The 13,491-nt window shown below is 39.9% G+C and overlaps 1 protein-coding gene across 1 annotated transcript in view; it reads right to left on the reverse strand.

The window, feature by feature from the left end:
- Nucleotides 1-13,491, reverse strand: part of GK5 (glycerol kinase 5) — a 98,035-nt gene that overhangs the window by 18,161 nt on the left and 66,383 nt on the right. The window contains exons 11-12 of the mRNA XM_030215806.1: nt 11,948-12,052; nt 4,087-4,181 (exon numbers count right to left, since the gene is read on the reverse strand). Of these exons, the coding sequence (XP_030071666.1) occupies nt 4,087-4,181; nt 11,948-12,052 (200 nt within the window). The remainder of the gene's footprint in view (nt 1-4,086; nt 4,182-11,947; nt 12,053-13,491) is intronic.

Raw genomic sequence — 13,491 nt, forward strand, 5'->3', positions numbered from 1 at the left:
CATTCCAATAATACTAGAGAAAAGGACTTACATAATGTCTAAAAACAGGCAGCATTGTGAGGGAAAAATGAAGACAATATGTGAGCAGTGGACTGCAGTTTATAAAAAAACTGTACCTTTTTCTTAATGAATATTTGACATAATGTAAATTCTTCCCCAACAGTCACCATTAGTTTTTCATGTGTTCTAACCTTTGGAATTTCCACACCACTTAATTTCTGCTGTGAATTTAGCCTGCAGTGAAGTCCAAGAATGAAAAACCTACGAGTACTGGTTTCCAAATGCTCACAAAGTTTTCATGTGAACATCCACTGTGGCAGCCTGGAACCTACTACTAGCTGTGGAGTCACCAGGGCACGTTTGGGAGCCACTGGATCACAGTGACTAAAACTGGGACCTAGCACACTGGTGGTCTACACTACGGTCATAAATCACTATTGGGAAAGAACTGAAGTGTGTGTGAAAACAGAGTTACAGGCACACATGAGAAACTGAAAAACCAGAAGAGAGAAAGAGAGAGGATATGAACAGAACTTTTTTTTTTTTTAACAACTTGGTGTGCATTTTAACAACTCTTTCTGCATTTTTCCACAAAACGTAACTTGACTCAAAAAAACATTATTCATTCAAGTATTTATGTACCGCTTAGCCCTAAGTGGTTTACAGTTTCTGGGTCTGTCCCTAGTGGGCTCACAGTCTAAGTAGTACATTGCAAAGGTCTAAAATATAAACTAACGCATGCATCAACCTTTTCTTACTTGAGCACACAATTCTGGAACGCGCTGCCGTGCAACTTAAAAATGATCTATGAACTAACTAATTTCCGCAAACTTTTGAAGACCCATCTCTTTAACAAGGCATACCACAAAGACCAACAAATGTGAACTCCTACACATATATCCAGTACTGCCTTAAGATATTTGCTTGTTATACTATTATCATGCTTTATCATAATCTTGTTTACCCAAGATTTTCTGCAATACTAAATGTCTATTTTCTTATATATTTCCACTATTCATGATGTATTGTAAGCTACATTGAACCTGCAAAGAGGATGGAAAATGTGGGATACAAATGCAATAAATAAATAAATAAAATACTGTTGCCCAGGGGGTCACAAGGAGCTGTAGAGGGAAGTGAACCTGGTTCCCCAGGATCTCAACTCACTGCCGACCATCAGGCAGCAGCAGGAATTGAACCCAGTTTCCCAGGTCCACAACCCTCTATACTAACCATTAGGCCACTCCTCCACTCCACGGTTATACTAATAACCATGCCTAATAAAATGTGGAAAAAAATTCCAACCATTTTAATTTTTAAAACTTTGACTTAGATAAGTATGGCCTTGCTCACTTGATTCCTTCATTATTACACTGATATCTACATTTTCCAGATACAAAAGCAAGAGATGAATTGCCTGGGTTCGTCTGCAGAAAAATGTGCACTCTAGCCCTAAGTTAAAATTAGTACAAGCTTCAAGGCTGGCCTTGTGGCTCAGGTGGTAGGAGACCCTGCTTCAATTTCTGAGTTGGGTGTTCTGTTCTTCAGGTCAGCTGGGCTGCCCCAGAGGCAATTCACACAGCTGGGGAGAGAGAGTGGGGGTGGGAAGGGTTGCACGCGCATCACAATCATTGTTAAAGGATAACACCTGGTGAAAAAAGTTTCAGCACCACACCCATGATTTCAAGTTCTGAAAGGAACCCTGTCGCATGATCTCAGGCATAGTAGACCATCAAAGCAATTGGCAACACTAGGGGAAATGGGGAACAGGGAAAACTCCTTGGGTACCTGCAAATGAAAAGCTCATGGTATCAGATCCTAGCCCTGGTTTTGATTAGACTGGAATTACAAAAGAGCAGGACAACACTGCAAAGACAAAAAAAAAAAGAAAGGCACAACCTTGGAACTGCAGTCTCTTGTTTCTTAATATTCAAAGTCTGGTCTTTGTCAAAGTAGTTGGACTTTAAAAGGTGAAATTACAATGTGCTTCTACAAATACAAATCTGTATCTGGATGGGGACAGAATAAAAGGGAAAAAAAGCCAGTTCATTTTTCTGAGTTTTGCTCAGGCCTTTCTGTGATCAACTGCCACCAGATGCTGGGAAGCCAGTAACTGACAACTGCCTTCAGTCCCACAGATACTTAAAAAATGAATGACACTTAAACAGGACCAAATGTATGAATACTATTAGGCAGCAGCAGCACCATGCCCACACAGTTGTTTCACAAAGACAGCCAATGGCTATTTGCAACTATTTTTATTTAGGGGGGGGGGGGGACTTCAAAATACCTGACTGCATGGAATTGCTTTTTCAGCATAAGAGTAAAATTCCTTCCAACACTTGTATCTGGCTTCTTCTTGGTTTTAGACCACTATACAGAACTGAGACAATAATAACCACTCTAATAACAAAATTCAGAAGATTGATATGCCAAGGTCAGAAAATACTATTACTACAATTTGACATGTCGAGAACCTTTGATATAGTAGACCACACAACACTAATGTTCCTGTTAGACAACATGGGAATCAATGATACAGTGGCAGCCAGGATAATGGTTTCTTAAGGACAAGATCATATACAGTAAAAATGTCCAACCAGTTTTCAACCTCCTGAATCCCAGAGTATGGAGTACCACACGGCTTCCCCATACCACCAATACTATTTAATGCTATGACAGCACCACTCGGAAAGAAACTGGAGAAAATGGGATTCAATCCATATATATGTGCTGATGACATCACAATCTACATACAATTCAACAAAGATATCACAGAGAGCTCAGACAAGGGAAAAAAGGAATAGACCTCATGGAAGAATGGGCCAAAGCTTTCAAAATTAAACTACATAGAGACAAAACCAAATTACTGGTACTATCTAGCTCGCACAATCCCACGTCATACCAAATTCTAATTCTAACAATCAAACATACCCTACTGAACCACAATTAAAAGAATTAGGAATCATTCTTGACAAAAACCTCTCTCTTGAAAATCAGATCTCAGCAGTGACATCAAAGAGCTTAAAAGAAAAAAACTTTTTAGAAACTGAGGAGGATTAGAGGCTACTTTCCTGAACAAACATTCCGTCTCATAGTACAATCTCTGATACTACCACAACTAGACTATAGCAACGCAGCATATATAAGATGCAAAGAAAACATGTTAAAATCATTGAGGACTGTCCAAAACATGGCAGCAAGACTAATATTCAAAAAGTCAAAATACAACAGAGTAACTCCACTCTTGCAATGCTACACTGGCTGCCAATTAAGGCTCGATTATTCTTTAAGACTAGCACCTTAATCTTCAACATACTGTTTGGAATGTCTTCCGACTACATGCTAGACCTGAATGAACTATCACCAAGAAACCCAAACCTAGGTACCAGGAGTTACTTATTACTCCACTTACCCAACTGCAGCAACACCATCTACATGGCTGGATTTAGCAACCTGGGTTCCAAATGGGGGAACTCAATCCCCAAGGCTAAAAGAAGTATCAACAACTATCACCAGTTTAGAAAAGAACTAAAAACTTATCTATGGTTAATCTCGTACGCTGCAAATGTTTCATAATACATTTAATCGAATACTAACATTGTAATCCCGCTTGCTATTTGTAAGCCACACTGAACCGAAACTTGGGATAATTGTGGGATATAAGCATGGATAAATAAATAAACAAATTTGTGCAGCTCTTAGGACTTCAAGGAGGAGATACAAACTAACACTGGGGCATGAAACAAGAAAGGTTAGTGCTCCGCTCATCTGCTTCTCCTTTCTGGTTCTGCAGAGTATAAACCAACAGAAGTGCTTAGCTATTCCATTCCAAAGAATGAGAGTGTACGTGGACACAGAGGAAAAAGAATATGCACTACCTTTGTACAAGGGCATCGGCTTATTATTTAGAATTATTACAAATGAGAAAAAAAAAGTTATTACACCAATCCACAGCAGATAATCTCAAACACTCCAGCACTCACTGCATGAAAGTGAGAAAAACAATTCATTCTTCTACCTATAGGGTCACACACACAGGCTAAAAATCATTTTCACATAGGGCAACACAAACAAGTATTTTACCTGCAACCCACTGAAGGATGGAACAAAATAAACTCCATCAGAATCTGGCAAAGATTTTGCCATACTTGCTGTTTCCTCAGCACTGTGGAAAAGATCTGCAAAGTGAAAAGGAAGAAAATGTGAATGCCATCAATTTGGGGAACAAGCTACATAAGTACATAAGTAATGCCATACTGGGAAAAGACCAAAGGCCCATCAAGCCCAGCATCCTGTCCCGACAGCGGCCAATCCAGGTCAAGGGCACCTGGCAGATTTCCAAACGTACAAACATTCTATACATGTTATTCCCGAAATTGTGGATTTTTCCCAAGTCCATTTAGTAGCAGTCTATGGACTTGTCCTTTAGGAAACCGTCCAAACCCTTTTTAAACTCTGCCAAGCTAACCGCCTTCACCATGTTCTCCGGCAACGAATTCCAGAGTTTAATTACGCGTTGGGTGAAGAAACATTTTCTCCTATTTGTTTTAAATGTACTACATTGTAGTTTCATCGCATGCCCCTAGTCCTACTATTTTTGGAAAGCGTGAACAGACGCTTCACGTTCACCTGTTCCACTCCACTCATTATTTTATATACCTCTATCATGTCTCCCCTCAGCCGCCTCTTCTCCAAGCTGAAAAGCCCTAGCCTCCTTAGTCTTTCTTCATAGGGAAGGAAGATCGTCCCATCCCTGCTATCATTTTTGTCGCCCTTCGCTGCATTTCTTTCCAATTCCATATATCTTCTTGAGATGCGGCGACCAGAATTGGACAATCTATGCATTAGAGCTCTAATTAGTGCATAGGCTGTTCAGCTTCAAATTTATATACATATCTTTACATTTAATCCCTTTTAGCTGATAGTCCTCTAAAATATGGGGTCATACAGTCCCAGAACCTTCACAATAAGCTTCTCACAGAAGTTCAGAAGGCAATCTGAAGATCTTCAAGGCTCTTTCTAGCTAAATCAGACAGGAAAGCGTTTATCCCCATGGAGGGGTGCACACAACTTAATTTAGAGCACTATAGCCCTGGGAATATTCTGGCATGAGTGTAATAAGAAGTGCCTATGCAGGACACTTGAAAAGCAACTCTCAAACTTTAAAAAAAATATGAAGTTACAGTCAATTTTAAATGAAGACACTTTTAGTGTGGACCCCCCCCCCCCCCCCCCCCCCCCATCCCACCATTGGTGGAACATTCTCCATACTGAGATGCATAAGATTGCAGATAGATTTTATACACTAGTTGAAGCCCATTTGCCTTACTTTTTACATTTATTTATTAACAATCTACATTTACCTTGTAACATCCTTATTTCCACCCAGAAGCAACAGCATTTAATAATACATACGATCAACTTCCTTGATTGCTCACATCTGTACTCCTGCATTCCCCTATTAATCTGATTAACTCCACCCCTAACCATTCTTCCCCCTCCCATGTTCACCCCTACCCAATGCCCCCTTATCCCTGGAAAATCACCTCTTACCCCTTTACCCATGGATACAATAGGTAGCCATGTTAGTCCACTTTTAAAGGTAATAAATAAAAAGAGAAACGAGAATACCTTTTTTATTGCACTATCATCATTTCTTTTTCTTATCCTGTTTTATTTCTATTTATTACCCCATATCTATAAATTGTTTCTATCTAGCCACCCCCCCCACCCTCTGTGGCCCACTTTACACCCCTAACTATCCCTCACAGTTCAAATAGGCATGTAACTTTCCCCAATCTTCTTCAAAAAACATATAAATCTATCATTGCACAGGACTGTTAATTTTTTCATTAGCCAACCTATTCCTCCATTGGGCCAATGAAGGAGGTTCTGTGCATTTCCAACTTGCTCAGACCTAGTAGCTGTTAACCCCATTTTTACTAACATACACCCTGGAACCATCACCAACAAAAAGCTATTAGGGTCCTTTCTCACCATTCTCCCCAATAGCACATCCTCCAGTAATTTCCAAAATGGCGAAATACACCCAAGTGTCTGCATGGAAATGTCTACGTTCAGAAATGCCCTTTCATATGTGCAGTGCCAACACTTAGACGTGTAAATATTTAGAACATTGATAAATGTAAAATGGTTTCTTCCCTTTGCATGTAGCCAATACATACATATGCATTCATAAATGCATTTTAGAAAAGGCTCTACTAAAATACCACTGGAAATTAACAGCTCCTTAGCCTTTTATCTGGAATGGATTAAAGATTATATAGTTCGCCCAGCTTGGTTTCTTTTGATCCAAACAGGATGAGAGTGGCCATGGGCAAATGCACAATTTCCTTTTTTTTTTAATTTTTTTATTTATATCCATTTAAATTTTTACAAGCGATAAAACAACTTGCCAGAAATACAGAGAAAATAATATATAGGAATTATTTCAATCAGGTAATTCTATTCTCTTCCTTAGACCACTAAATAGGAAGAGTGCAACAAGACAAGGAGATCAATTAAACAGTAAACAGAAAAAAGAAAACGTGGTATTAACTTGATTATCCCCAGATATTACACATCTAATTCATTATTCCACATTGATCATCTGGTTGGCTTCTTCAAGCCCAATACAGTGTATAGTCAATTCATTTCATTGAAAACATACTTATTGTCCAGTTTTTAGTTAGTAATAATACATCTGATTACATTCTCTCTCTTTTAAAAACCAGAAGGTTATCAGAGGCAGGAGACCTATTCTGCAAAATTTGGTCCCCCCTACTGGGACACCCTGACAACCAGTTGCTAGGAGCAAAAGTTTAAACGCTTGAACTGTGGGAGGGGGAGAGGAAAATTTGGAATGTTGAATGGTGAAGTGTTAACATACATGGTTATAGCATGAGGTGTTGCTTGTAAACACTGTGTTTAGAAAACAATAAATATGATTATTAAAAAAAAAAAAAAAAACCCAGAAGTTATTTAACAATACATCACATAGTAACATAGTAGATGACGGCAGAAAAAGACCTGCATGGTCCATCCAGTCTGCCCAACAAGATAAATTCATATGTGTATACCTTACCTTGATTTGTACCTGTCTTTTCAGGGCACAGACCTTATAAGTCTGCCCAGCAGGAATTCCCCGCCTCCCAACCACAAGTCCCGCCTCCCATCACCGGCTCTAGCACAGACCGTATAAGTCTGCCTCCACTATCCTCGCCTCCCAACCACCAACCCTCTTCCCCCCATCTGCTCTGCCACCCAATTTCAGCTAAGCTTCTGAGGATCCATTCCTTCTGCACAGGATTCCTTTATGTATATCCCACGCATGTTTGAATTCCGTTACCGTTTTCATCTCCACCACCTCCCACGGAGGGCATTCCAAGCATCCACCACCCTCTCTGTGAAAATATACTTCCTGACATCTTTCCTGAGTCTGCCCCCCTTCAATCTCATTTCATGTCCTCTCGTTCTACCCGCCTTCCCATCTCCGGAAAGGATTTGTTTGCAGATTAATACCTTTCAAATATTGAACATCTGTATCATATCACCCCTGTTCCTCCTTTCCTCCAGGGTATACATGTTCAGGTCAGCAAGTCTCTCTTCATACGTCTTGGAACGCAATTCTCATACCATTCTCGTAGCTTTTCTTTTACTTAAGCCTCTAATTCAAATCCCACTGATTAAAGTAATCCCAGTTTTCACAGGCTTCACTCCTTTTAAAGTAATAATTAAGGAAATATTTCTGAGGAAAACTTTAGGAGTCATACCTGGAACTCTGGGAAAAACAAACAATCTCGATATTAATCATCTATAATAATATTCATTTTATTATTCAAAGTTTCTGGTCTATTATCATTTTCAAGATCATAACCACTTCTTGCTCATGTAGAACTTCATTTGTTTTATCAATTTTTCACTCTCAAAGGGTTCAGTTAAATTGTCCATGTAACTCTAATGAGATTATATCTGAAACAAAGTTATTTACTACCGCTGTTAGGTCCCGAAGAGCCTTCCAGATAGTATTCAATGTATCCTCCATGGGAGCCAAAATCTCCAAGTTGATTTCTCTTAGGTGTTTAGGAGTGGTTCCGCCAATTCGGGTTCTGCTATAAACGTCCTCCGTTTCAGCATATGCCGCTAACTCACTCCACCACTCCTTTGGACATGGTGGTTGAATAATTCGGGAGCGATGGAGTTGTTTTTTCCAGGTCCAAGAGCATCGACGCTCCTTTGCCGGCGCTAATCAAAGGACTTGCCAACCCTTTCATATGTGGGCAGTTCATCGCGCAGCGGTCCCGTACTTGCTGCTCAGGGGACAAAACGCTGGCCATCAGTGGCTGACCGCCGGTTGTCCCCTTTCTCTCAGTTAAGGTAAGTGCAATTGCAGAGAGGAAATTTACATAAAGACGACAAAACTTCAGAGGGCAGCTGGGCCGTTGGGCATACGAACTTCAGGTCACCATCTTACCACTCTCCCAATGCACTATTTCCAGTTGGTTAGAGGATTGTATTTCATTCACTTATGCGCAGGTTGGGCTGACTCTTGAGGGTCATGTCACAGCCATGGCTATGTTGGTAGCCTACTCAAGATCAGCCTCCATCGAGGAGATTTGCAAAGTTGCAACGTGGTCTTCAGTCCGCATTTACATCTCACTACTGCCTTGAGCAGGATACCCGAGACAGCTGGTTCAATTAGACAGTCCTGCAGAATTTGTTTGATATCTAGAATCCAACTCCATCCTCATAGGCCCAGTTTTCTGTTCTGTTCCAGGCTGCACCTTCACGACCAGTTTGTAAATACTTTCAGATTAATTGACTTCAAGGCCTCAAAGTTTCGAGTCCCTATTGCCATAGCATTGTTGTTTTCAGCAAGACTGGTAGCTGGGGATTCCCACATGTGAGAATACAACTGGTCTGCTTGTCTTCAAAGAAAGCAAAGTTACTCACCTTTAGCAGGTGTTCTCAGAGAACAGAAGGCCCAAATATTCACACATACCCTCCCCACTTCCCCTAGAAAGGGCTACACTTGACTGATGGCCCTGCGCTCACACGTCGGGCAGGAAGGCACCCACGCATATGTAGTGAGACGCTGCTAGAACTTCCTTTAACTAATAAACGCTAGGCAACATCCGCACCGGGCTCTGTCAGATGACTTCACCCACATGTGAGAATATAACTGGCCTGTTTGTATTCTCAGAGAAATGAAGGATCAAATTACATTTAAGAACATTATTACTAATCATTTCTATAGCGTTACTAGAAGTACATACCACTGTATTTATTATATACCGGTACTTTTCGCTGTCCCTAGGAGGCTCACAATCAAAGGTGCTTTAAAGGTGCTTTTGTAGAGGATTAGGTGACTTGCTCAGAGTCACAAGGAGCTGCAGTGGGAAGCAAACTCAGTTCTTCAGGATTTTAGCCCACTGCACTAGCCTTTAGGCTACTCCTTCACTCCATATTAGTAGTTCTGAGAAATGGCAGAGTGAGAGAACTTTATTCAAATTAGGTTGAATTCAAGTAAACACTGTTGCTTCAACCAAAGTTAAACCTGAATTTTCCATGCAACACTGCTAAACGTCTCTTCTAAAGCTGCACATCCATTTTTCTTCTTCTTGTATGGAGAAATTGCAAGGAAGGAATAGACACAGGGTCAAATATTTACAAGTTCTGACTTTCAATTGCTTATTAATGATAACTTACAAATACAAAGCTACGCAACAATGATTTTGCTACTGAGAGAAAAACATGTGATTTATACTAAATTGAACCCGCCGATTCCAAATATGAACTCCGAATTTGCCTGACATGTCTAGATTTTAAGTTATACATGCAAAGCCTATTCACTTATAATACCAACGGACATGCCCAGACGTGCTCAGACAGGTCTATTGGCTGATGTCAGCAGTAAGTATATAAGGCAAGATGGATAGACGCAAATGTTTTAATGATCCGGACAATTTCTGCTACATATGTGGCAAATACACTGATCAGCGCAAGAATCTGACAAAGCGAGTGCGCCTTGCTTACAGGTATTACTTTGACTGTCAAATTGGAGATCAAGATAAAAGCTGGGCACCTGATGTTTGTTGCACTGTGTGTTACTCTGGGCTAACGCAGTGGTTGAATGGTAAAAGGAAAGGAATGGCTTTTGCAGTGCCAATGGTTTGGCGTGAGCAGAAAAGTCACCATTCAGACAGATATTTTTTACATGACTAAAATCGCTGGATATTCAAAGAGAAACAAGTCACAAATTGTGTATCCTGACTGTGAGTCTGCTCTAAAACCAGTACCACATAATGTAGAGAATCCAGTGCCTGCCCCTCCTGCAGCAGGAACGGCAATTGAAACTGACGCTTCTGATCCTGATGAAGAAGATGTTGATTGGCATGATGTACTTCCTGATCCAGAACAACTGGAGGGTTAGCCGCACTTGCTGAGCCAATCAGATTTAGATGATCTGGTAAGAGATCTGTCATTATCTAAAGAAGAGTCAGAACTGCTAGCTTCTAGACTTCGGGAATGGAATTTGCTAAAACGAAGCATCAAAACTTCACACTTTCGTCATCGACACACCAAGTTAGCTGCATACTATGCAATGGAAAGCGATGTCTGTTTCTGTACTGATGTAAATGGTCTTATGATGGAGTTAGATGGTATACATGTTCCCGATGAATGGAGGCTATTCACAGACTCTAGCAAAACGAGTTTGAAAGCTGTCTTGTTGCACAATGGTAACGAAAAACCATCTGTTCCATTGGCTCATGGGGTTGGAATGAAAGAGACCCAATGCTTCTATGGAGTTAATTTTGAAAATGATCAAATACTCTGAACATAAATGGAATATTTGTGCTGACCTGAAAGTGGTAGCACTGCTGCTTGGCCTACAGTTAGGGTACACGAAGCATATGTGTTTCTTGTGCATATGGAACAGTCGTGATGACAAAAATCATTACAAAATGAGACAGTGGCCTTTCAGAGTCGAACACACAGTTGGTCGGTACAATGTACAACACAAATCACTAGTCGATCCACTTCACATTAAACTTGGTTTAATAAAAAAATTTTGTAATTGCACTTGATCATGATGGAAATGGTTTCCAGTATTTGAAGGCGATGTTTAGCACACTGAAAACTGAGGCTAAAATAAAGGCCGGAATTTTTATTGGCCCCGCAAATCAACAAACCAATGCATGATGACACATTCAGAACAAAACTCAACCCTCTGGAACTTGCAGCTTGGGATGAATTTGTGCTAGTAGTGCAGAACTTCCTTGAGAACAGACAAGCTGAAAACTATGCTGAACTAGTAGACAACATGCTTAAAGCATATGAACAACTTGGCTGCCGAATGTCATTGAAAATGCATTTCTTACATTCCCATCTTGACTTTTTCCCACCCGATTTGGGACACATAAGTGACGAACATGGAGAGAGGTTCCATAAAGACATTTCTACAATGGAGAACAGATATCAAGGCCGCTGGAATCCCAACATAATTTTTGCAACGGGAAAGTATGACCGGTCACAAACGCAAAAGCAAATGCCTGAAGCACTTTTAACAGTACTGGACCTTGCTGAAGTAAGACTTTTAAACTGGAATACGAGACTTTTTTGAAATTTTGTTATTCTATTACATTTTCATATACTGTTTACTACGAAAACTTTGATGTAGATCAGGTAATTGTTGGAGTAAAACTCATTCTGTAAAAAACTATTCAATGTTTTCCAAGTGCTTAATTCATTTGGGCAAACTTATGCATAACAAAATTTCCTGACATGTTACAACAATTCTGACTTTGGATTTGGAATACGCACACTGAATTTAGTATAGAACAAATGGTTTTTGCCCAGTAGCACACGAAACTTTTTTTTTTTGTTGTGCTGTGAATTATTTGTTTAATGCAATATGAAAATTGTTAGTTTAGAGTTTACTTACTCAGGTCCTGAGCCCACTTTATAGCAGTGCCAGTGTCTGATGCATTGCCTTCAGCTAAACAGACAAGTTCTTCACCAATCTTCCAGCCAATAAGAGGATACAGACCTTGAGAAGTAGAGTTCAAATCAGAAAATTGGGAGAACTACCTCTGGATACAAAAAAATACACAAGAGTGTACGAGAGTGTACAGATAACTTGAGATCAGAATCACAAGGCCTCACCTGATGGCAAAGATTCTCTCTCTATTGCTCCACTAAAGATCGTAAGATATATAATGCAGGGTCAAACCAAGACTCCACTGAACTTAGCATCTTGTCTCCAACAGTGACCAGTCTTGGTTACCAAAGTACCTTGCAGATCTGTTGTTGCTCACTCCATGGCATAAGTACTGGCCTACCTGGTTAATAACTGCTTATGGATTTTTCCTCCAGAAATTTTATCAAACCTTTTTCAAATCCAAGTAGGCTAAATGTCTTGACCACGTCTTCTGGCAATAAATTCCACAGCTTAACTGTATGTTAAGTTAAAACAAAATTTCTCCAGTTTTAAAAAGCTACTACTAGTTAGTGGTAGACTAAAGAACTGTTCATTAAACAATTTAAAAAGGTAAATAACCACTTCTTATTTACTGTTTAGAATTTTTTCATAAAGAGGCATATTTTCAAAGCACTTTGGGAGGCTAAGTTCCATAGGTTTCTATGGAACTTTGGGAGGCTAAGTGCTTTGAAAATGAGCTTGATAGTGAGCCATTACATCTTTTCTACTACTTGTGGCTCTTCTCTGTACCTTTTCCAACTTCACTATATCTTTTCTTGGAGATGTAATGACCAGAAAGGCTTGCAGTACTTAAGGTGTGGTCAAACTACAGATTTATACAGAGGCATTATGATATTCTCTGTTTTATTCCCTATTCCATTATATATGGAATTATATATCTATATATCTATCTATATATTATATATATGATGGACTTATATATATTCTCTGTTTTATTCCCTATTCCATTATATATATATATTCCATATATATTATATATATGCCTAACATTCTATTTTTTTTGACCCATTAAATTGCTGGGCTTCACAGCTGAACAATTGATTTTAGACATTCCGGGGTCCTTTAGAGGGCAGAATTGATTTGAAACATTAATGCTCCGTAAGATGAGCTTATTGGCCAGGAAATGTATCTTACAGTACTGGACAGTGAAGGATCCTCCGGCATACTGGCACTGGAGAAACCAGTTACATCAGCTGGTGTCTTGGGAGGCTGGAGAATCCAGGTTCTCACAGAAAAAGAGAGTCACATTTTTGGCTGTCTGGGGCCCTTATCTGCAAAGTCTAAGCCATAGAGGTCGTAGTTTACTTTTAAATGCAGGGTGAACTCCACGGGCTGTTACTGAATGGTTTTCCAGGTCTGGGGTAAAGGGGGGGGGGGGGGGATAAGGAAGGGTACGGGAGAGGGCGGGGGGAGGATAGGTACATCTTGATGGGGTAATAAATGTTGAAATAAAATTCACAAATGCTGCATGTTAGTTAGCAATTGTT

This window comes from Microcaecilia unicolor, chromosome 10, assembly GCF_901765095.1.
Source record: "Microcaecilia unicolor chromosome 10, aMicUni1.1, whole genome shotgun sequence".
Taxonomy (NCBI): Eukaryota; Metazoa; Chordata; class Amphibia; order Gymnophiona; family Siphonopidae; genus Microcaecilia; species Microcaecilia unicolor.